The sequence below is a fragment of the Notamacropus eugenii genome, chromosome 4 (assembly GCF_028372415.1).
Source record: "Notamacropus eugenii isolate mMacEug1 chromosome 4, mMacEug1.pri_v2, whole genome shotgun sequence".
In the NCBI taxonomy this organism is placed as follows: Eukaryota; Metazoa; Chordata; class Mammalia; order Diprotodontia; family Macropodidae; genus Notamacropus; species Notamacropus eugenii.
In genome coordinates, this window is record NC_092875.1 from 298,658,647 (window position 1) to 298,682,350 (window position 23,704).

At 37.4% G+C, this 23,704-nt stretch overlaps 1 protein-coding gene across 7 annotated transcripts in view; it reads left to right on the forward strand.

Annotated features, from left to right (window-relative positions):
• Nucleotides 1–23,704, forward strand: part of ZFHX4 (zinc finger homeobox 4) — a 228,077-nt gene that overhangs the window by 199,916 nt on the left and 4,457 nt on the right. For all 7 annotated transcript variants that reach the window (XM_072604925.1, XM_072604923.1, XM_072604922.1 and 4 more), the window contains 5 exons: nucleotides 2,506–2,622; nucleotides 9,370–9,509; nucleotides 9,777–9,977; nucleotides 10,541–10,658; nucleotides 11,377–16,770. In XM_072604925.1, coding sequence (XP_072461026.1) covers nucleotides 2,506–2,622; nucleotides 9,370–9,509; nucleotides 9,777–9,977; nucleotides 10,541–10,658; nucleotides 11,377–16,770 — 5,970 coding nt within the window. The remainder of the gene's footprint in view (nucleotides 1–2,505; nucleotides 2,623–9,369; nucleotides 9,510–9,776; nucleotides 9,978–10,540; nucleotides 10,659–11,376; nucleotides 16,771–23,704) is intronic.

A 23,704-nucleotide genomic window follows, 5' to 3' on the forward strand; every position in this document is an offset into this window, starting at 1 on the left:
GGTGGGGCGGGGGGCAGCTTCACCTCCAGAGGTTATGTGTTTGTGGCTTGGAAGAGTCCTGCAAAGTTATGGCCTCAGAACTGCTGTTTGCGATTAACTTGATGGGGAAAGTCTATCCCACAATCTCTCCCTGCTGCTGACACAGAGTCTTTGTTCACATTCAGATCTCTCAAACTGTTGCCAGGGTCAGGCTGAGGTCAGACACCACGATGATGTATAGGAGAACATGTCTGGGAATTTCTCTCACACTTAAAGCACATACCAGGAAAACAGGAGAGCACCCTGCAAAAAAAAATGTCCTGATGAGACCCAGATTACACGGGAGCTTTTTTGTTTTAGTAGCTTCATAATTTTCTTTTTCTTTTGGTGACACACAATGTTTTATTAATGTGTGCTGTGATAGCCCTTACGATTTTATGTCCCCTCAAGATAAGGACACTCAGTAGCCCTTTGACACTTTATTTTCCAGCCCTGGGGAAAAGGTCCAGTAAATCTACTAAAAGAAGCCCTGCGTCCATTCCGGTGGAGGTGGATGAGTGGAGAAGTAATGGCCACAGGCTGTCTTAGGCCCCAGGGCCTGACACTGGATATGAGCCTCTCATGGGTGCACTTGGCATTAACATAACGCAACCCAGGCATGATCACAGCTACACAGCATCCCAGACTGTGCTCCCCTGCCACCCTTACAAACACAGCCTCCCTTCCAGCTGTGACAAGGGGCCGTACCGTGTTTGATTAGTAATCATCACTGAGGGGGAAAAGCAGGCTAACACAGCCAAGTGTTTCCCTCTCCCCTCTCCCTGGCAGCCCGCTTCTCATGGTGATTTCTGCCTGTGCATTTGCCTACCAGGGCTGTTTACCTCTGCCTGCGGTCCTTTTGGCCACCCAAACTGGGGCCTACACCTCTTTTTGTGTCTACAGACTGAACCATAAACACGCATCATGATCCGATCTTGATCTGTGGCATGCTCTCAGAAAAGGGTCCGCAGCTGGAACAAACAAACGGTTTAATTTAAAATTCGCTAAATGCTTTTTTTGCATATAACTTTTAGATGTGCTCCTGGAGTCTGCAGGGGCCTCCCCCATTGTTGTTCTGCTTACTCAGGGGCAAGGCATGGTTGGCAAGTGAGGCACTAAGTAGCAATTTTTTTGTGCTCAGCTGCTACATATGACAGAGGATATTTCATTCTGTTGTCAGAATGTTATTAATAAAACATGGGGTGTGGAGAGGGCCACGATTTCCCCTTTCAATCACTAAAGCATTTGCAATGAAAATTTTATGCAGTGTGTAATTTTCAGTTAATGCTTGACACTTAAAATGTCGGTAGCCAGGCATTTTGTATGGTTACTGAAGGGTTAATTGTATCATGTTCTCTGCATAAAAGCTGTGCTTATCAAAAGCAAATAAGAGGAGTGTATGCAAATGTGTGTCTGTGACCTTTTGCCTTTCCAGGGTTAATTTATATGGTCATTAAAGATTTTATGAAATTGAGCAGCCTGGTGCTTCAAATCCCATTTTACCTTCTTCTCCTAATTTATGTAATTCCTACCTGAATGGGGAAATATGATTTTTATTTTTCGTGCAGCAATGAAAACAGCATGCCATGCTGTGGGGAGTTACAAGTCTGGTTATCTGGCATTACTCAGATTGCTAAAAATTCATTAAAATGTGACATCAGCACAGTGAGAGACAAATGATCACAGGATGAAAGAGAACAGTGGGTCTTTCACGGATTAGTGCTACACAGCCCCAGCATAGAAGCTAACTGCATAAACAGATTAATCCACCAGCAGCAGCATAGCTAAGATTTACAGAATAATTAAATAGGGTTGAGTTACTGTGAAGATTTCCATGTAATCTAGCTAGTGTGAACACATAAGTGAGGTGTGGATGATGCTGTCCTCTCTGAAGCAATGTACTATTTTGGATCCCTTACAAGGAAGAGCTCCCCCTATAGAAGGGAACTGTCAGCTCTTCAGAATAGCTAAAAAGTTTTGTCCATCATCAAATACAGTGGGACATTTTTACACTACTGGTGATAAGGGGAAAGAGATTAGGCCCAACTTATGGGATAGGGATGCCTGGGTTGTGCCAGTTTGTAATTGCTATGACTTTCAAAGCCTTGACCTTCAAAGGTTCTCCTACTATAATCGGAGAATGTTGTGTCTGAAGGATTTAAGGTCCTACCTTATGTGGCTTTAAATTATAAGGTTAGGTATGTTTTGTTTTCTTTTATTTGCCTCTCTGTGGGCTTAAAAAAAATTACAGATCACTTCTAGTCAGTGAATCCTAAATGAATTGCTTTACATATGAATTCATATTGGCAATTTCATAATGCCTCACTAAAGAAATGTTTATAACTTCTTATTTGAATGTAAGTTCTTACAAATGACTCAAAATTAACATAAAACCTTTAAATGTGTCCCTCTTGTTTGGTGGAATGCTCCGACTCTTAAGTGAGGTCAATTGGTCCCTAAGGTATTGGCATTTTTTTTTCTTAACAGAAGAACAAGGGGACGAGCCAGAAGCAGCCATTAAACCTACATCAGTGATTGCCGATGATGATAAAGACACAAGTGAGAAAGACAGCACTGAAGGCAAAAAAGCTAGTCATGATCCTGGTAAGATGCTAGAATTTTTCAGACTTCACCCCCAGCATCATTCCTTCTCTCCCTCCTTTTTTCTTTAAGACTTATTAAAAGCTTTTTCATTTTAAACTGTCTGGAGATCCCTACTACTATTCATTGCATGTGCATTTTGCATGTGATTTCTATCAGTAGCCTCCCATTGACCTATTTTTAATCATAACCATCTGACAGAATAGATGTGGATAAGTTGAAGAATATTACAGGACGACCAGTGAGATTATTTTTTAATCAAATCAGTTTGTGTGCTTGTAATTTTTTAAGCATCTTTCATTAATCTTAGCTGTACTTGTGATTCCTCTGATGGCATATTAATTTTTCATAAGCATAGGATTAGATACCACTTGAATTTTTGTCCTACAATCATATACCCCTCTACCCTCAATAACCCCAAGAATATGTTTTTTTTTTTCCTTTTCTGTCTAACAACTTACTCTCAAGAATTTGCCCTTCTCAGGGCCATTTATTTGAGGCATTTCAAACAAAATACATGAAATCCAGTGGAAAAAGTTTACAGATGATTCAGCCTAAGTAAGAGGAAATATCATTGAAAACGGATTAGGAGTTAGGTAATTTTGATCTCCTTGAATAGACAAATCCCAGTAATGAAAGCTACTGTCTTTGAAAACAAACCCTTCATGTCATGACATTTACTGGTGCACAAACAAACCCCGGGCCAGCATCTGCCTTAGATACCTAAGGCTTTTTCTCTGTTTGATTTGGCAAATATATAACTTCATCCATGCTTTTTTATGTATGAGATGGAGATCTATAGTTGCAATGAATATTACATTGGCTACTTTGGGTGCACGTTCTACCTAGTTACATTATGTTAGATTCACTGAAGCTGAAGAAGGGCTGAAACGGGTGCAAGCCTATCACGGTTGGGTATTCATTTCTCTTTTCCTTGTATCCCAGTGACAGCTGCATGTAAAGAAGCTTGTATTCACTATAATGTACAGAAAATATCATCTTACCTGAAAGTTGACTGAAATCCAAATTACCCCATATTTGTAATTCATCCTTAAGTTTGGGGATATGCTTCAGAATTGCTTGATGGACCTTCCCCCATAAGCTAAATTGATTTCAGGAGTCAGTAAGGAAAGTTTCTTTTCAATTGACTTCCGGACGTACAGCATGTAGTTCTAACTTCAGTTAGATCTTGTCAGCTTCAGTTTAAGATTGCTAGTAAAACAAAAACTATTCGATCAGCTACCACATGGGACACATAGTAGTTTTGTTTTCGAACACATTATTGGCAGAGACTCTAAAGTGCCTAATGATGAGATAATGTTAATATGAGCGTTTCTTGAAAAAGGTAGCTATTCTTTTTTCCAATATCAATGCAATCGCTGTACTGGAAACATACTCCCTAAGGCAAGCATCGCAAGCCCAGCATTAAGGAGATCATAAGAGAACAGGAGATTTTAGAGCAAGAAGTAAACTGGATCCTGAGAAATTAAATGAATACCATGCAAGTAGCATAAGTTGCACAAGCAGGATCTGAACTCAGGCCCTCTGAATCCTGAAAAGGAGATCTGCTTGAATTCTGACATTTATTATAGAATCCACACAAAGTCTTGCTTAGCTTTTTACCTGTATCATGGATGAATATTTCTTGAGTGTCTACATAACACTTACAATAGTTTACATTATTTTGAAATCTATTATTTGTCCAGTGATTTAAAGACGAAAACTGGCTTAGATTCAAATTTGAAGAAAGGGGTTTTCTAGGAATCCAGTGCCTATATTCACCACTGAGGATAAAAATGCATTTGGATGCAGTGGTAAAGATAGACTGAATCTATACCCCTAAGCACTATTTAGTGCTCTGTGGGAGGACTGGTGTCCTAGGGCCCTGAAGAGTAGTCATGGTTCTCTCTATGTGGCTAATTTCACTATAGAAGAGTAATTGATGAAGTTCAGAGAATAGAGCCCATTGTATGCTCTTCACATACCTGCAGGGCTAGAAGGTGATTCAAAATAAAAATCATAAGGGCAATCCCTGATATGCAAAATAATTGTTCTTGGCACCTGACAACTACCCACAAGAGGGGCTCTTGTTTCAACTCTTAAACTGCACTTGTGGCAAAGTTTTCTGCTTTCTAAATCAAGTCTTTGTGGATAGAAAACTCTTACCATGGAATAAATTTTTTCTTAGCAAATATTTCTAATAAGTGCATAACCATGTATGTATAATTGTATGTCAATCAGGGCTTTTCATTTTTCTTAGTTCAGTGTTCTAAGTCTTTCCAAAGAAATAGCAAGAAAACTAAAAAAAAGTAATCTGAACCTTAGCAAGTTAACAGGAAAATAGTATGTCCCCTCTTTCATGTAAAATTTGTTATACAAGAAAGATTAACATATGCTTAGTAACAGTATGTTTGTGTAAGTTCTTGGGCTGTGTTCTTTACTTTATATCAAGGACTAGAGCTTCCAAAACCAGACCTGGCAATATGCAAGTTATATTTGCTGAATATTCATTCATAATAGAAAAGCCTCCTAATGCCTCATTTATATTGTCATTTAAATCTAGTGCCACTTTAGATTAATTATAATCCAAATTACAGCTCTATGCAGTGCAAGAATTAATATGGAGTTTATCCAGATTAATACATTTGCATTGAAAATGTAATATGTCTCTGCCATGGCTAAGGGGACCAGTTTTTAATAAGGTAGTAAACATGAGGAAAGATGGAAATTAACCTTCATTATTGCAATTAAAATTATCCTTTCATTCTAGTCTAATTAGAATACTGTACCCGTAATAATAATTTTAGAATTATTTGGAGTAGAATAACATCCTCTGTTATATCTAAAGTCTTAAATTATGTAAACTTTATCAAATACATTGATTCATAAATAATAACCTAGTGTTTGGGGTTTTTTTCAAGGTTTGTTTTGTTAGTACATGTGGTTTATTGGATTTTCCTCACTTGTTATGAACATAAACCATTTTAGACCTGTATTTTAGGAGAATTATGAGAGAGGCAGAATCTGAACTGTAATGGATTATGGCATTTACACATTACTAATTTTATACAAGTTAAATAATCTCATAACTGACAGGTAATCATTTACTAGTTTGTTTTATAGTGCTTATTTATAATTAAGCTTAGCTTTTGTAAAAAATCATAAACACATTGAAGTTGCATTTTTTTTTCCTAGAATCATGATATGTTTTAAAATATAAGATTGCTCTGTCTTGGAATATTGCCTACAACAAGTAAAAAGCTGTAGAACTAAATTGTGCACAATAACAAAATTCTATCAGTGTTTTCCCAAATCTCATAGGTCATAGAATCATAGGGCTCATAGCTGGAAGGGACATTATAGCTGGCCTAGTCCAGCTGGCTTGACTTAATTATTGTATTATTGGCATAAAATATTTAGGGGTCACAGCTACTCAGCAAAAGAACCCAGAGCGAAATGCCGAAATCCTTTACAATCTCTTAATCATACTCTAACCACTGAATGGCCTTTTAGTAAGCAGAATGTAAATTCTTTGCAAAGTCAAATGATAAACCAATATATGTTTTTAATGTGGTCTTTTAAGATAACACTGATGACCTCCTATCAATATAACATATTCTTCCAGTAGCTTCCCCTCCCCACCTAGTAGTGGTCATACATTAAGCCATCCGATTATGCATTATTCCATATTCTCCCTTCTGACCATATGACTGTCCAAGAGTAAGGGTACAGTCTTGTAGTTATTATGTAAGTTCTTCATGATATGAAGCTAACTTTTCTATGTGAGGAATCTGGCTCTCATAATCACAGTGATTTAACCAACAGGGCTAACTGGCAAAGTTAATGTCAAGGGTGATTTTTATGTATAGTAGGGGAATTAAATATAGCTTAAAGGATATTGCATCAGAATTATGTTATATTTGACTTATATTTTTATATTATATGAAATTTAATAAATAATAAAACAATTATATTTTCATGTGTTCTAAATAAATGGATTAAAATATGAATATTTTTCAAATATATGTATATCAGTTGTGAAACACAGACTTGCTATTGACCCTTGAAATATATGACAATTGCTTGAACCACTGGTAATCATTATTACATGGAAACTAATAGAGTTATTATATAGCTGCATAATGTAGCAGAAGGAGCACTGAATTTATAGGCAGAAATACTGGTTCTAGCACTAACTGCTGTGTGATCTTGGGTGGTGAATATATTTGAACACATCTTCATCTGTAAAAGGACATAATGAGAATAAAATGCCTACCTCACAGGGTTGTTGTTGAAGTCAATAATATGTTTAATATGCTGTATTATTATGTTTAAGATCCTTTATTATCCTAAAGTGCCATAGAAATGTAAGTCATTGCCACCACTGTTATTATTGAAAAGAATAGCTAAGTAATGGGGGTAGTAGCGAAAAGGTGATGATGATGATGGTGGTGGTGGTGGTGGTGATAATACTAATAATATTATAATAATGCAATTATTATGCTTCTGGAGTTCAAGTTAAGTTTGCATTTATGTAATAGACATAGATTAGATGAAAAGCTTCATTCTGATTCCAATTCTTCATAGACTTTATAAGCAGCAAGTCATATAAAGTCTCTCCCAACTCTTGCTGAGTGTTTACTAATCACAAGAAATGGGTGGGCCCAATCTAATATTTTGGTCATGTGCAGTTCTGCTGTATGCTCTGTTGAAATGATATGGGAATACAACATGACTGTGAGGAAGAAATATCCTTTCTCCTTAATGGGATAATCTTTAAAATGGAGGAATTTTGAGACACACAGGAATAGGCAACAATAGACAGACAGAGACAGAGAGACAGATAGATAGATAGAGGATAGACAGATAGATGATAGCAGGAAGCAGAGGTGATGGAGAGATGAATAATAAATCTATTTGTCTGAGGTGTTCAAAATAGCATATTCATAAATATTATCTATCATTTGATTTCTATAACCTTTTTTCTGTAAGGCTCTTAAAATGACAGTGCAAGCTACATTCTGCTATGAGAAAGAACAGCATAGTCACTATTGCCCTAAGTAATTACAAGATGAGGTTCGTATTTGTATTATATCTCTGAATAGCAAATGTTCTGGGAGAAAAACTTTTAGTGGTAGAGTGAAACTTTGTAGTAATCTCATTCAAATAGAAATTTGATAAATTGGCTATAAAACAAAGAAAATCTCTAAAATTCTTTAGAATGTTTCATATCCTTGTAACTATAACAATTATTTTGAAGAAAAATTAGGGATTATAGAGATGCAAATCAGCATATTTTCTGAGAAAGTGGACTTTGATTCAATGTAAATCAGTAACCAAGAACTTATTATTCACCAAATTTCACTATTCCTATTTTATATATTTATATTACTTTCTTTTTAACTTAGCAAAGCTTTCTTAATTTGAAATTTCTACTTTATGTATAAAACATATACTTTTCCCCGTAAGAGAAAAAATGCATTTTCTTTGTTCATCTTTACTTTGTTTCCATAACATCCTTGACCTTATTTTTAAATTAAAACTAGGTTATTGTGCAATGAGGTGCAATTTGTTCATTTATATGAACCGTATGTGGATTGAAAAAAATCAAGATAAATCTTCATGCACAGCATACAATCAGATTACCCCTGGACCATATATTTACGTTGGGTCTGATAGCAATCAATGGTTTAGCTTCATTGCATTTCAAGATGTATTTGCACCCAGTTGTCCAGTGATAGTGTCCTCACCCTGGAAATAATTTAGTTGCAAATTGACTGGAAGATGGTGAAAATTGAAAGTTAAAATTAGAAATACTCATAATAAACAGCAGAAAAAAGGTCAGATGATGCCGCACTATGATGAGATTGGAATGGTTGGTAAATGAGGTTTTGTGTTTGTCGTGAGATGTATGTGACATGCGTACCCAATGCTGTTGTAATATCCAGCCTAGCAGAAGAGATTATCTGGCAAATTGACGGTGGAAAGAATTTTCTGTTGGACTGGGAAATTAGAATTGCACTCTTTCCTTTGATGTGTCCAAGCCTTGTCCACATTGCATAGCTCATCCAGGCATAATTTAAAATACAGTATTTAACACTGAATGCTAGAATCATCATCAAAAAACAATTATATTCTTGGGATCTAGGCTACAATAATATGTGTAAAACACACAAAGTAAACACTGAAAGCCAAAGCAAATTGCTAATCTCAGCAGATATGTAATGTATGGTTAATTTTTAAATCCTACATTTCACCACTTAAAAAATGCTTTAGCTTTGCAGTTGTGACTAGTCAGCGCTTCTCAGAATATTGCAATCATTTCAGTGCCATGGCATTTTAGAAAAGAGGAAGGTAATTAAACATTAGTAAATTAATTATATTGTGAAGTAAGGATTTATGAGTGAAAAGTTGATTTGTTTTAATGCAATATAGAAATTCTGACTGGGATGCTGGTGAGAGCATGTTATTGATTAATCTTTCAAGGCAACCTAAGGTTATCTAAACATGAGACAGGAGTACATTTTTAAATGTATTTATAGAGTCCACTTAGCTAGTGGACAAAAAGGAAGTGTGATCTTGCATTTTCAGAACAGCATTTTACATTTAGAAGAATTTGTCTGCTTTTAATGGGAAATAAGAGAGCAAGACAGAAAGAAAGGATGGATAATCACAAATTCTTTGTAAATGTGTATTTTTAGACTTTAATATTGTTGGTCTTCTTTATGTTGTTGTTAAATTGTGTTTTAGCAACAGGAATAATCACACCAGAAAAGGAGCTGAAAGCCAATGTGTCCATAGGGACACAGCAACTCCTGCAGCCAAAAGAAGAGGATGGTGCAGCCAAAAGATCAAAATCCGCCGAGGACAATAAGTTTTGTCATGAGCAGGTAAATAAAGTCATTCCCACTGCCTTGCAAATCTTTCTTGTTATTTCTGTGGTATGAAACATATACTTTTCTTCATAAAATAAAAAAATGCATTTTCTTTGTTTTGTTCTGGGGAATATTAGAGAACAAAAAGTATCATGCTGCTGGATTGAAATGTATATACACATTGTGACCAGCAAAATACAAGCCATGATTGATTATCGGTAATACTTCTAACACTGAGTCATTAAAATACATGAACTAATAGCTGTCATGTCTATTTTCCAGTTCTATCAGTGTCCTTATTGTAACTACAATAGTAGGGACCCAAACCGTATCCAGATGCATGTGCTGTCACAGCATTCAATGCAGCCTGTCATCTGCTGTCCCCTCTGCCAGGACGTCCTCAGCAACAAAATGCATCTCCAGCTTCATTTGACCCATTTGCACAGTGTGTCTCCTGATTGTGTGGAGAAGCTGCTTATGACAGTAAGAATACACAATATTGATGCATGTTTGACAGAATTGTTCTAAAGGTATCACTATGGAATTTAAAGTTATTTATACTTAAAAGCTAATTTCTTCTGATTTGTTGAAAACTACTGTAGATTGTGTTTAAAGGGTCATAGTCAGGGCCAGTTAGCTATCTCTTACTCTTGGATGAAAAAACAAACATGATATAAGACACAATTCATTAATTAACATGTACTTTGTGATCTTTTTAAATTTATGTTTGTATCTACAATATTTAATCAAATGATTCATCTGGGCCCTATGATTTTCAAAATTTGTTTGCTTTCATTATAAGACCAACATTTTTTTAAAAAAAGAATCTCTCCAAAACCAGAACAGAAAAAAAGGGATTAATAGAGCATTTCTACAACATTGCTTGAAATATGAAAAAGAAAGCCCTGACTCGCATATAAAACGCTTATGTTTTGTTTAGAAAATCATGAAGAAGTATGCTTCCAAAAACCCAATGCAATGTGGCTTCTTTGTGAGTAGTGCTATTTCTTTGGTGAATGTACTGTTTATCTTTTTGATTCCTAAAGGTTCCTGTCCCTGATGTGATGATGCCCAACAGTATGCTACTGCCTACAGCCACCACTGAGAAATCAGAGCGTGATACACCTGCAACCATCATAACTGAAGGATCTGGGAAATATTCAGGTAGGCAAGTCTCTCCATAAGAACTACATAATCTGGAAGAAAAGGACCCCTACCCTTTTTTTCCTTTAAATGTGCTAATGTTATTGTTAACGGTCAAAGGAAGTCCGGGAGAAAAGAAAGGTATTATTTAGGGTCATGTTTTCCAAAGTATTTCTAAAGTGCTATTGTACCCAAAAGTATAAATGAGAACTTGCTTTTGCTCTTGGTGAACTCAGCTTTCAGCATGTTAACATGACTTTATACTTATTTGTTTTGATATAATTTTGATGTGTACCCAGAGAATTATGATGTGGCTCAAATGAGATAATAGATATACAGTGTTTTACAAATAGTGAAATTCTCAATAAATATCAGTTATCATTCTGGTGTCCAAATCATTGCATATGCCATCGCTCCAACAAATATTTTTGATCTTGTGCCAGGCACTCAGTTATACTCTGAAGAAAACACAAAAATAATTCAGAAATGGCCTTTGCCTTTGAGGAGCTTATAATCTAGCCAAGGAGATAAATCAAATAGAAAGTAAGGTAAAACTGCCTAAAAAGTCCCAAGAGCATGAGAATTACACAGTCTTCAAATGCATGAATGTCTTGTTGTCAAATATAGATAAGTTTTTAAAATATCTATATTGCCCCCAGAAAATATAAATGTGGGTATGTGTCACTTTTCCCCCAGTACATTTTTCTCTGAAAGACCTTTCTTTACTTCTTTTACCCAGGTGAAAGTCCTTTAGATGATAAAAACATCCCAGGCCTTGAAGAATCAAAGGCTGGAATAGAAATTAAGGTTGAGGAGCAGAAGCCACCTAAGGAGTCCACAGATATGCCAGAATGGAATAAGAATGGTAGTAAAGATGTCAAGGTCACCGACTCACTGCAAGATCAATTAAACGAACAACAGAAAAGGCAGCAGCTCTCTGTTTCGGATCGCCATGTTTATAAGTACCGATGTAACCATTGTAGCTTGGCTTTTAAGACTATGCAGAAGCTTCAGATCCATTCCCAGTATCACGCTATCCGGGCAGCAACTATGTGTAGCCTCTGCCAGCGTAGCTTCCGTACATTCCAGGCTCTAAAAAAACACTTGGAAGCAGGCCACCCAGAATTAAATGAAGGTGAACTTCAACAATTGTATGCATCTTTACCTGTTAATGGCGAACTATGGGCAGAGAATGAAAATATGGCACAGGATGATCATGCCCTAGAACAGGAGATAGAGAGAGAATATGAGATGGACCAGGAGGGAAAAGCAAGCCCTGTAGGAAGTGATAGTAGCTCTATTCCAGACGACATGGGCTCAGAACCAAAGCGGACCTTACCTTTTAGAAAAGGGCCAAATTTTACGATGGAAAAATTTCTAGACCCATCTCGTCCATATAAATGTACAGTGTGTAAAGAGTCTTTCACACAAAAGAACATTCTCTTGGTCCATTATAATTCAGTTTCCCATTTACATAAATTGAAAAAAGTCTTGCAGGAAGCATCAAGTCCTGTTCCCCAAGAAACCAACAGCAGCACAGATAACAAACCCTACAAGTGCAGCATTTGTAATGTTGCCTATAGCCAAAGTTCTACGTTGGAAATCCACATGAGGTCTGTGCTTCACCAGACAAAGGCAAGGGCTGCCAAGTTAGAACCCAGCGGTACCCTAAGTGGTGGAAATAGTATTGCTGCGAATGTTAATAGTCCTGGACAAGGGATGTTAGAGTCGATGAGCTTACCAGCAGTAAATAGCAAAGATACCCATTTAGATGCCAAAGAACTAAATAAAAAGCAAGCTTCTGAACTAATCTCTGCTCAGCCTTCACATCACCCACCCCAGTCACCAGCACAACTTCAGATGCAATTACAACACGAGTTACAACAGCAAGCTGCATTCTTTCAGCCTCAGTTTCTAAACCCAGCATTTCTGCCTCATTTCCCGATGACGCCAGAAGCGCTGCTGCAGTTCCAACAGCCTCAGTTCCTTTTTCCATTCTACATCCCTGGGACAGAGTTCAGCTTGAGTCCAGATCTGGGCTTGCCAGGCTCGGCCACATTCGGTGTGCCGGGAATGGCGGGGATGGCGGGTTCCCTGCTCGAAGATTTGAAGCAGCAGATTCAAACTCAGCATCACGTAGGCCAAACCCAACTCCAGATATTACAGCAACAAGCACAACAGTACCAAGCCACCCAGCCCCAAATCCAGCCTCCAAAGCAGCAGCCGCAGCCGCAGCCACAGCAGCAGCAGCAGCAGCAAGCAACCAAGCTGCTGAAACAAGAGCAAAACAGTATGGGGAATGTGGACTGCCCGTTAATGAAGGATTTGCCATCATATAAGGATACAGAAGAGATTCCTGAGAAGCCAGAAAAGCCAAAGCAAGAACTTACAAATGAAAATGAAGGACTCAAGGAAAACAAAGACATGAAGAAACAAAAACCTTTAGAACCAACCATCCCTCCACCCCGGATAGCTTCAGGGGCAAGAGGAAATGCTGCCAAAGCCTTGTTAGAAAACTTTGGTTTCGAATTAGTCATCCAGTATAATGAAAATAGGCAGAAAGTACAGAAGAAGAACAAGGTTGGAGAAGGGGACAATACCGATAAACTGGAATGTGGGACCTGTGGGAAGTTATTTTCCAATGTTCTTATTTTAAAGAGTCATCAGGAACATGTACATGGCCAGTTTTTTCCCTATGGAGCTCTAGAAAAGTTTGCTCGTCAGTACAGAGAGGCCTATGACAAGCTTTATCCCATTTCACCCCCTTCTCCAGAGACTCCGCCTCCACCACCCCCACCACCTCCCTTGCCCCCGGCCCCTTCCCAGTCTTCTTCTGTTGGTTCTGGAAAAATCCAGAACACACCTCCTACTCCCCTGCAGGCTCCCCCACCTACGCCTCCCCCTCCTCCTCCCCCTCCTCCTCCCCCTCCACCACCCCCTCCTCCACCTTCTGCTCCTCCTCAGGTCCAGCTGCCGGTTTCTCTAGACCTTCCCCTTTTCCCTCCCATTATGATGCAACCAGTCCAGCACCCTGCACTACCTCCTCAGCTTGCTCTTCAACTGCCACAAATGGACACCCTTTCTGCAGATCTCACTCAGCTTTGCCAACAACAGCTTGGATTAGATCCAAATTTCTTACGGCATTCTCAGTTCAAGCGCCCACGGACAAGAATCACAGATGATCAATTAAAAATTTTGCGGGCTTATTTTGATATAAACAATTCTCCAAGTGAAGAACAGATCCAAGAAATGGCAGAAAAATCTGGTCTGTCCCAAAAAGTTATCAAACACTGGTTTCGAAATACACTTTTTAAGGAACGGCAAAGAAATAAGGATTCACCATATAATTTCAGTAACCCTCCCATAACTGTATTGGAAGACATCAGAATTGATCCCCAGCCTACCACTTTGGAACATTACAAATCAGATGCATCTTTCAGTAAAAGGTCTTCTAGGACTAGATTTACCGACTACCAGCTTAGAGTCTTACAAGACTTTTTTGACACAAATGCTTATCCAAAAGATGATGAAATTGAGCAGCTCTCCACTGTCCTCAACCTACCTACTCGAGTGATTGTCGTGTGGTTCCAGAATGCCCGTCAGAAAGCCCGCAAAAGTTATGAGAATCAAGCAGAAACTAAAGATAATGAAAAGAGAGAACTCACAAATGAGCGCTATATACGGACAAGCAACATGCAATACCAGTGTAAAAAGTGCAGCGTGGTTTTCCCCAGAATTTTTGACTTGATTACCCATCAGAAAAAACAGTGTTATAAAGATGAAGATGACGATGCCCAAGATGAAAGCCAAACTGAAGACTCTATGGATGCCACAGATCAAATGGTATATAAACATTGCACGGTATCTGGCCCAACAGACACTGCCAAAAACTCAGCTGTCACTGCAGCAAGTTCTGGTTCTGGGTCTAGTACTCCTCTAATCCCTTCCCCTAAACCAGAGCCTGAAAAAACTTCTCCTAAACCTGAATTCCCCACAGAAAAGCCAAAGCAGAGTGACACCTCCCCTCCTTCTCAAAGCGCCAAACCCATCCTTCCCATAGCAACACCATCCTCAGATCCACAGCCTTCTGCCTCTCAATCACAGCCACCAAAACAATCCCAACTTATTGGAAGACCCCCCTCTGCCTCACAAACAACACCTGTCCCTTCCAGCCCACTACCAATCTCAATGACTTCTCTCCAGAACAGTCTACCTCCACAGTTGCTACAATACCAATGTGATCAGTGTACAGTTGCCTTTCCAACTCTGGAACTTTGGCAGGAGCACCAGCACATGCATTTCCTAGCAGCTCAAAACCAATTTCTCCATTCTCAGTTTTTAGAAAGGCCCATGGATATGCCCTATATGATATTTGACCCCAACAATCCACTGATGACAGGACAGCTACTTACTGGTCCTTTAGCTCAGATGCCACCACAGACAGGCTCATCCCATACAACAGCCCCTGCAACTGTTTCTGGTTCACTGAAGAGGAAAATGGATGATAAAGAAGATAATACTTGTAGTGAAAAGGAGGGAGGAAATAGCGGTGAGGATCAACATCGTGACAAACGTTTGAGGACCACAATCACCCCTGAGCAGCTGGAAATACTGTATGAAAAATATCTGTTGGATTCCAATCCAACCAGAAAAATGCTGGATCACATTGCACGTGAGGTTGGACTGAAAAAGAGGGTGGTACAAGTCTGGTTTCAAAATACTAGAGCTCGAGAAAGGAAAGGCCAGTTCCGTGCAGTAGGGCCAGCCCAGTCTCACAAACGATGTCCCTTTTGCCGAGCCCTGTTCAAAGCAAAATCAGCTTTAGAAAGTCACATTCGCTCTCGTCACTGGAATGAAGGAAAACAGGCAGGTTATAGTTTGCCACCAAGCCCTTTGATATCAACAGAAGATGGAGGAGAAAGTCCACAAAAGTATATATTTTTTGATTATCCATCTTTGTCATTAACTAAAATTGATCTCTCCAGTGAAAATGAATTGGCTTCCACTGTTTCAACACCTGTTAGTAAAACAGCAGAGCTGTCCCCCAAAAACCTTTTAAGTCCTTCTTCTTTCAAAGCAGAATGCACTGAAGACATAGAGAATCTAAATGCTCCTCCTGCTGAAGCTGGGTATGACCAAAATAAAACTGACTTTGATGAGACTTCATCAATTAACACAGCTATCAGTGATGCTACCACAGGAGATGAAGGGAATAATGAAATGGAAAGCACCACTGGAAGTACTGGAGATGTAAAACCTGCATTATCTCCAAAAGAGCCCAAAACACTTGAAACTTTGCCAAAAACAGCAACCACACCTACGACAGAGGGTTGCGATGACAAATTTCTCTTTTCCCTTACAAGCCCCTCGATCCATTTTAATGACAAAGATGGTGACCATGACCAAAGTTTTTATATCACTGATGACCCTGATGATAATGCTGACCGGAGTGAAACATCAAGCATAGCTGATCCTAGTTCACCTAACCCATTTGGATCTAGTAACCCTTTTAAATCCAAAAGCAGTGATCGACCAGGTCACAAGCGTTTCCGAACCCAAATGAGTAACCTTCAACTCAAGGTCCTCAAGGCTTGTTTTAGTGACTACCGAACTCCAACCATGCAAGAATGTGAAATGCTAGGGAATGAGATTGGCCTGCCTAAACGAGTTGTCCAAGTGTGGTTTCAGAATGCTCGGGCAAAAGAAAAGAAATTTAAAATTAATATAGGGAAGCCATTCATGATCAATCAAAGTGGAACTGATGGCACCAAGCCAGAATGTTCTCTATGTGGGGTGAAGTACTCTGCCCGTTTGTCCATCAGAGATCATATTTTTTCCAAACAACACATTTCAAAAGTGAGAGAAACTGTTGGAAGTCAGCTAGACCGGGAGAAAGATTACTTAGCTCCTACAACTGTTCGACAGCTGATGGCACAGCAAGAACTGGATCGTATAAAGAAGGCGACAGATGTTCTTGGCTTAAGTGTACAGCAACCAGGCATGATGGACAGTAGTCCACTTCATGGTATCAGTCTGCCAGCAGCTTACCCAGGACTACCTGGACTTCCTCCAGTTCTTTTACCCGGAATGAACGGTCCATCTTCCTTGCCAGGATTTCCACAAAATTCAAACTGTAAGTCATTAACAGGAATACGACAATTTAATTGATTCATTATTAGCATGCAGCCAGTCATATGTAATTAAGAATGATGTGTATTCCAATTTCTTTCATTTTTAATAGGTAGACATATAAATTTTGTAAAAATATATTTAATGATTATAATAAATAACTAGGCTATATAATTCAACCAAGTAACATGCAATATTGTACCATAATAAGGATTCTATTTAATCAAAAACCCAGAAACATCCTAATTTATTTGTACAGCTATATTTTGTCAGTTTTATATAACAATTCAGCAGTGATATTAATAACATTATTTTATGTAAGGTATAGCTTATTTGGTGTATTTATTAGGAAAATACATAAATAGTATCTATCATCTAAATGTATATTCTCACAAAATTTAAATGGGAAATTTTTTTTTCTAAGTGCCAGGGAGTTCAAAAGTTGAGTCCTAGAGAAATCCACTCACAACATACTCAACAGGAAAGTCTGTGTTTTTAAGTATATATAAATATATATATATATATATATATGAGTGTGTGTGTGTATATATATGTATACATACATATATACACACACACATATATGTATGTATATGTGTATGTATATATATATATATAATATCCATGGGATGTTTTAACATTGCTATAAGAAATTTAATATTTTAGTACGTCTTCAAATATCACAATATTGCTATCCATTAATACTCACTTTAATTTTTTCAAGTAAAGATTCAGAATTGGGTTATAGTGGCAAGAAAAGTAGATTTGGATAAAAAGACCTGAGTTTGAATACTGGCTCTACCAAGTATTAACCATGTGACTTTGGCTGTCACCTAATTGGTCCTCAGTTTCTCTGTCCATAAGATAAGTTTATCTCTTCAGTCCCTTTCAGCTCCATCTAGATCCCATTAACAAATGCAAGATTCTATAAAATTGTGAAACTGAGGAAAGTTGCAGGGAAAGCTGTAGGTGTTTGAATCTACAGGTCTGCGTTTGGTAAAAAGATAATAACTTATGGTGGTTTGTTCTTTTTTGATGTTTCTGCAGAGATATTGAACATCATAGGAATTATTAACTATCCTTTCCCAGATCGTGATGCAATAAGAGAGATAAAAATCTGATAGAAATTAGATAGGATCATTAGTAACAAGTATTAGTCCTCTACCAATTCATTTTTCTTGAAAATAATTTCTATCTTCAAAAGTGGAAAAAAGAATGTCTCTTTAAAAAATTAATGTTAAAAGATTTTTTTCCCCAAAGGAATTACTCAGGTAGCTTGAGAACATGTTTTCAAAATTCATCAGTACCTTTCCTTCTAAGGTTGCTGATTCACTAATTTTAGTCTGAGTTCTTCATTTCTTACCCAAATCTCAATATTTATAACTATATTCTCCCACAAAAATAAATTTCCAATTAATTTTTAAAGGAGATTGCAGTAATATAGAACTTTTATATATTTTAAATATTAATTTTCCTGACTTGAAAATAATATCCAATGATATTACTGCTAACTTTAGAAAGCAAGTATTTTCCAATTGAGATTGAATCTAAATGTACAAAATGACATCAGTATTCAAGGTTATTATATGTAAAGGTTAATTTTTTTAAGAACTTGCTTTTATTTTAGTGACTAGAATATTTCTGGTGAGAAGAGTTTATAACTTGAAATCAGGACTGTATTTAAAGTTTCTACCTTTGTGATATCTGAAGGTGTGATTATAAAATGAGATTGCTTTCGCTTACAGAATATCCCTTTACTTTATAAAATTACATTTTCATATATCATTGAGATATATAGTTTAGGTGTTTAAAATGCCATTTGAAGAAAAAAAAAGGTGTGATCAACTGTACATGCATACACACACATACATAGAGATGCCTTAGTTGAGCCAAATAGAATTAAAGTAACTGTGCCTTTAATATACAGATCTGGCTTGATCGATGAGGACCATGCTGTTACCTCCCTAAGTGGTGGTCAAAGCATCTTGTTTTTTTCTATTCATTGGGTCAGAAGAGCTTTCTTTCCTACAATGGACTCTTTGGCTGACTGCCCTCCTGTTTTTGTCAAACTGTTACTAGCACCCGGAGTGCCCATAAAATAAGAGAAGTGTTTGAAAAACCATAAACAAACTAACTTGTTTTCTCATTTGGCTATACGCAAATACTATTTATATTCCCCCAAAACATTAGGGACCTGTTTATGAAGATCAGAGATGCTGGGAAGATGTTATTTGCCTAAATTACTCCTCAGCTAGGAACATCTTTAAATGCACTGTGCACTGGATAACTCAGAGCTGTCTTAGCTGTTGCCTTATTAAGTCGTGGACCAAAGCAGACCAGAGAGTGTTGTAAAGGTAAAAGGTCCGTAAACATTGTTAACTACTGGAATTGGTAATTTCCCCTGAATCAGTCCTTTGTTCGTGAGAGATTTTAAACATTAGCACAGTATAATCAGTGGGATACCAACTGAGTGCCAGTGGCAGACCATCTCTCTACCCTTTCAGATCACATCTTTTTTTAGGTTAATTGACCTGTGGTGATTCAAGCTGAATATTTAACTGGTTAGTGAAATCTTATTTCTAGATTTTTCTATCTCAGTACACTGAAAGGAACTTACCACCTTTGTTTTTATAAGAATTGTTCATGGCACCTAAGTGAAACAAAGAGAAAGTATCTCATAAGAAAATATGTATCTATAGTTTTCTAAAATATTGATAACTTGCTACAAACATTCTCTATAGGATGGAATGCAGTATAAGGCAGGTCCGTATTGGACCCCCTTTCTAAGATTCAGTTCCAAAAAGAATCTACTACGAAGTTGTTTTGAAATGCTAAGGCTAATCCATGGCTCAGATCCCAAACCTATCATTATAGTTGTACTCCAGTGTAGGACTTGTATAAGTAAAGTAAAAAGACTAATTCCACAAGCCACCCATGGAAATCAGTTTCTTTACCAGGAATATTAACATACCTTATTACTCTGTGGATGAAATTTCTATTCTTATTGGCTGCCAGGTATAGTCCATGTTCAGCTTCCTTACATGGCCCTTTTAATCAGCTTCCTTACCAATTACTCTAACTGCATAGCTTTTCTCAGTTACTAGGAGACCCTTCCTTTCATCAACAGTTTATTTGATGTGTGCCTCAGAGTCACAGTTTTTCCCATGAAATTTAGATATTATTTTTTCAGTATTTTCCATTTCACATTCTACCTCTGTTTTTAGTCAGTCAGACTCCTCTATTATGATCATGTGTTAAAGGGGAAGCTGGCAATAAAAATATATATCTATACTGATATAAACCAAAATAATGAGAAAAATTCTAGTTTACTTTTCATCATATGGGGTGTTGGTTTACTTTGGCATTCTGTTCAAGGTAGACTGGGAAAGTACTTGATTTTCTGCTTTTAACCCATTCACTTTCTCATTTTCAAGTGAGGTATGCTTTTCAAATGTTTCATTGATCCATGGGAATACTGCTGACTCCAACTTTTTAAAAATGAAATCTAAAAACAATTCTATTCTAAATTTTTTTCGTGCCTCAATTTGGGGTTGCTTTACTTAATGGAAACACTTTATTTTAGGACAACTGTCTTTGGTCCTATGTAAGTAATGATTACTTGACATGGAAAAATGAATTTCCTCTTTTGGGAGATCTTGGTGAAAGAAATTTGGAGAAATACAGATATGTGTGTGTGTGTGTGTGTGTGTGTGTATGCATGTGTGTGTGTGCAGTGGTGAGGCAGGTATTTTCTCTGAAAGCATACTTTCTGGAATCGACAGCTGTTTCTGAAAACCTGAGGGTGTTATGATGTTATTCCCAGAAATACTGTTTTCTCTGAGTGGAGTTTCTAGGAATTGAGGTGGAGGTTGGGGTGGCAGTAGACTGTAGTGTTTAGTATTACCACTCTATATAGGCATGGAAAATTTGACCTATAGTTAGCCTGAATTTGCTACCAATTCTACTACATTGAAGTCACATCTCAGTTTTTCTCCTCTGGTTTCCTACTTTCATACTATGAAACTCTTCCTTCCTACTAGCTACAGATTCCTTATGGAGTTTCATCTTTTACTAACAAATCTAGTGTATTACATGTTGACTCGGTAGTGTCTGTTTTTCCATATTTGTCTTTTTTCTTGAAATTCTACTTGTAGTATGCAACTAATGATTTAGCTTTCCTTATTCTAGCAAATGCCTACCTGCATCAATCTCTCTTTTTCTCTCCAAAAAAAAAAAGTCTGATAGTATTTCAACACAGTGTCAAGTTACTTTTAAGATTCATACTGTACTCTTCTAAAAAGCTTCCAGTACTGTATAATGTGCTCTCAAGATGGGACTTCTGGACCTCATCTGGGAGAAAAGCATGAGTCAACAACCATGATCTCTTTTGTTTTCTTTCACTTTGCTATTATCTCTCATATATCCATTTCCTTAAATTTTCTTTCATCCGAACTTCTCAAGTCAGTGAGCTAGGTGAAAATTCATTTCATAGCCTCAGTTTGAGCAGGAGGGGAAAAAAAAGAAACAAACACCAGACTGTTCTTCAAAATTAAGTGTGCAGTTATCAAGTATGAAGACTATTGTACTAAAGCTAAGGCTTGCCTTATGAAAGGTCAGAGTAAGAAGCTTTCTAGATAATGTGATTTCCAGGATTCCAAAAAGTGCCTGTACCCCAATATTCGTTCTCTATCAGCCTCACTGATGCCTAAAATTCTAGTATTAGAGACTTGATTCTTTGGTTTGGCACTTTGCTGTTAAAACTTCCTCCCTCCAAAGTAACACACTAAATTTTAGTAGGCAAAGACTCCTTAGGGATTGCATTTATCTGTTCTTTGGCTAAAACAGGTTTTATGGGAAATGAGGAACAAGGACAGAGGGAGTATTGGGTGCAATGGCACAACGAAGTGCTAGAAAGTAGAGTGGGAAGGGTGCAGAAAGGGAAGGCTACGTTATGAATACCACAGTATGAACTCTCCTGAGTTCCGATTTTTGCCTAGGATCAGGATTCTGTCTAGAACTTAACATCTGCATGGGCCTATCAAATGCAATTGTGTTGTAAGGTAATCCTACCCATTTCATTCATCCCATACCATTGCACAAAGTCTACAGTTTTCCATTCTGGTTTTTTTTTTTCTGTTGAGGATACCAACTCTTTTCTTTAAAAAATATAGGTGTTTCCCTCTTATTATCTCACTGAAATTCAGTACTGTTTTCAATATCCCCTTAACATTTAAATCAACTTTTTGTAATCCAGATAACCAGTATGATCTAGTGGATAGAAAATTTAAAAGAAAAGCTAGGAAATATGGGCTCCATTTCTGTTCTGGATATACTATGGCATCATCAAATGAACCATCTCTTTCAAAATGCGTTGGACTTGCAGTGTCTCATCTTTTAAAAATATCTATCCCTGCCTACCAATTTGAAGGAATGTGTATATAACACAACTGGTGCTCTCTGTGGTTATGCCAAAGGACAGGAATATAAACAATGTCAAAGAACAGTGTACGTCAAAGTTGGAAAGTGGAGCAGCCAGTGACAAAATAAGTTAACTTAGGATAATGCAGCAATGATAAGGATCTAGTGAAGAGTGATATTGAAGATGTCAAAATACCTTGATTGCTAAGTCTACAAAATGCTTCCTCGTTTAGGTAAATCAGAATCCAGTGGCAGCACTATTACACATGTTTTCTGTCTAGCTCTTTTTTTTCTCTTCTCCTATCTAATCTCTTCTGATAGTACATTTTAACTTCTTAACATTTCCTTGGCCATTTAAATAGAAGGGAGCCTCTGATCTGCATTTAATGGTCCCTCTGTTAAATCTCCTAACCATTACTCTGCATCCTAATTGCCTTATTCCTAAGTAATGCTAAGCATCTGGATATTGATAATTTAAACTTCACTCCTGCCTGCTTGATTAGCTCTTCCATGAAACAAATACGGTCAGACTTCTATCACCATACCAATGGTTATCATCTCATCCAAGAACAGTTTTCCTGGACACTGCTTTCTTGTTGCCATCACTCAAGCCTTTCAATCTTCTCATTCCTCTACCAAGTTTATTTGCTTCTGAAAAAACCATCTACAATAAAAGCACAGGCTCTTGCAATTTATTTTTTCTATGCTTTTTCTTTTGCCATCCTTTAGTTTCTTGGCTAAAAACTACCCAGCTCATAAAAATTGCTTTGTAATAGATTGTTACCGACCACTACATTATATTGGGTACTTGAAACATAGCTGAGATCTCTTCCATTATTGTAGGAGGCATGCTCCTATCCTACATGCATCTGCCAAATAGGCCCACTGAACACTTAGGTTTCTCTTCTCTAATGAGGTGGGAATCTTTTCTGCCTGTTACAAGCAAACACAGAAGAAGCATGTTCTCATGGTGATATCCTTTAGTGTTAATATGCTCAATTCCTATCAAGAACTCTGTTAACCTAGTTGTCACTGATAGTAAAGGATAGCTTAGTCTGAACACTTAAAAATGAAATAATTCCCAACTATATTCTGGCCTGGCAATGAATACCTGTGTCTTTAGTGCTTTGTGTTTTTCAGTGTCTTCAATGGTCATTTACTATTGCTGTTTAATTAGCTAATCACCTTCTTTATTCTGTGTAAATATGTATTTCCCACTTGAGTTTGGACAGATAGATTTCATTTTTATCTGATAGCTAATTACTTTTAGAAATCCTCCCAATTACTAAGCTGCTCAGGCGAAAGAAAAGTGGGTTCATCTTCCCAGTGGTGTAGTCCAAATTGGTTAAAATGAATAACAAAGTAGATGTCTTGCAAAACATATCAATTAAAAGCAATCACTGCTATTCTCAATGGCTTGTTTTCTGACCATTTCTCATGAAATGAGAAAAATTTTCCTCATGAAATTAATGTCACACACACACACACACACACACACACACACAGCCTGGTGCCTCATG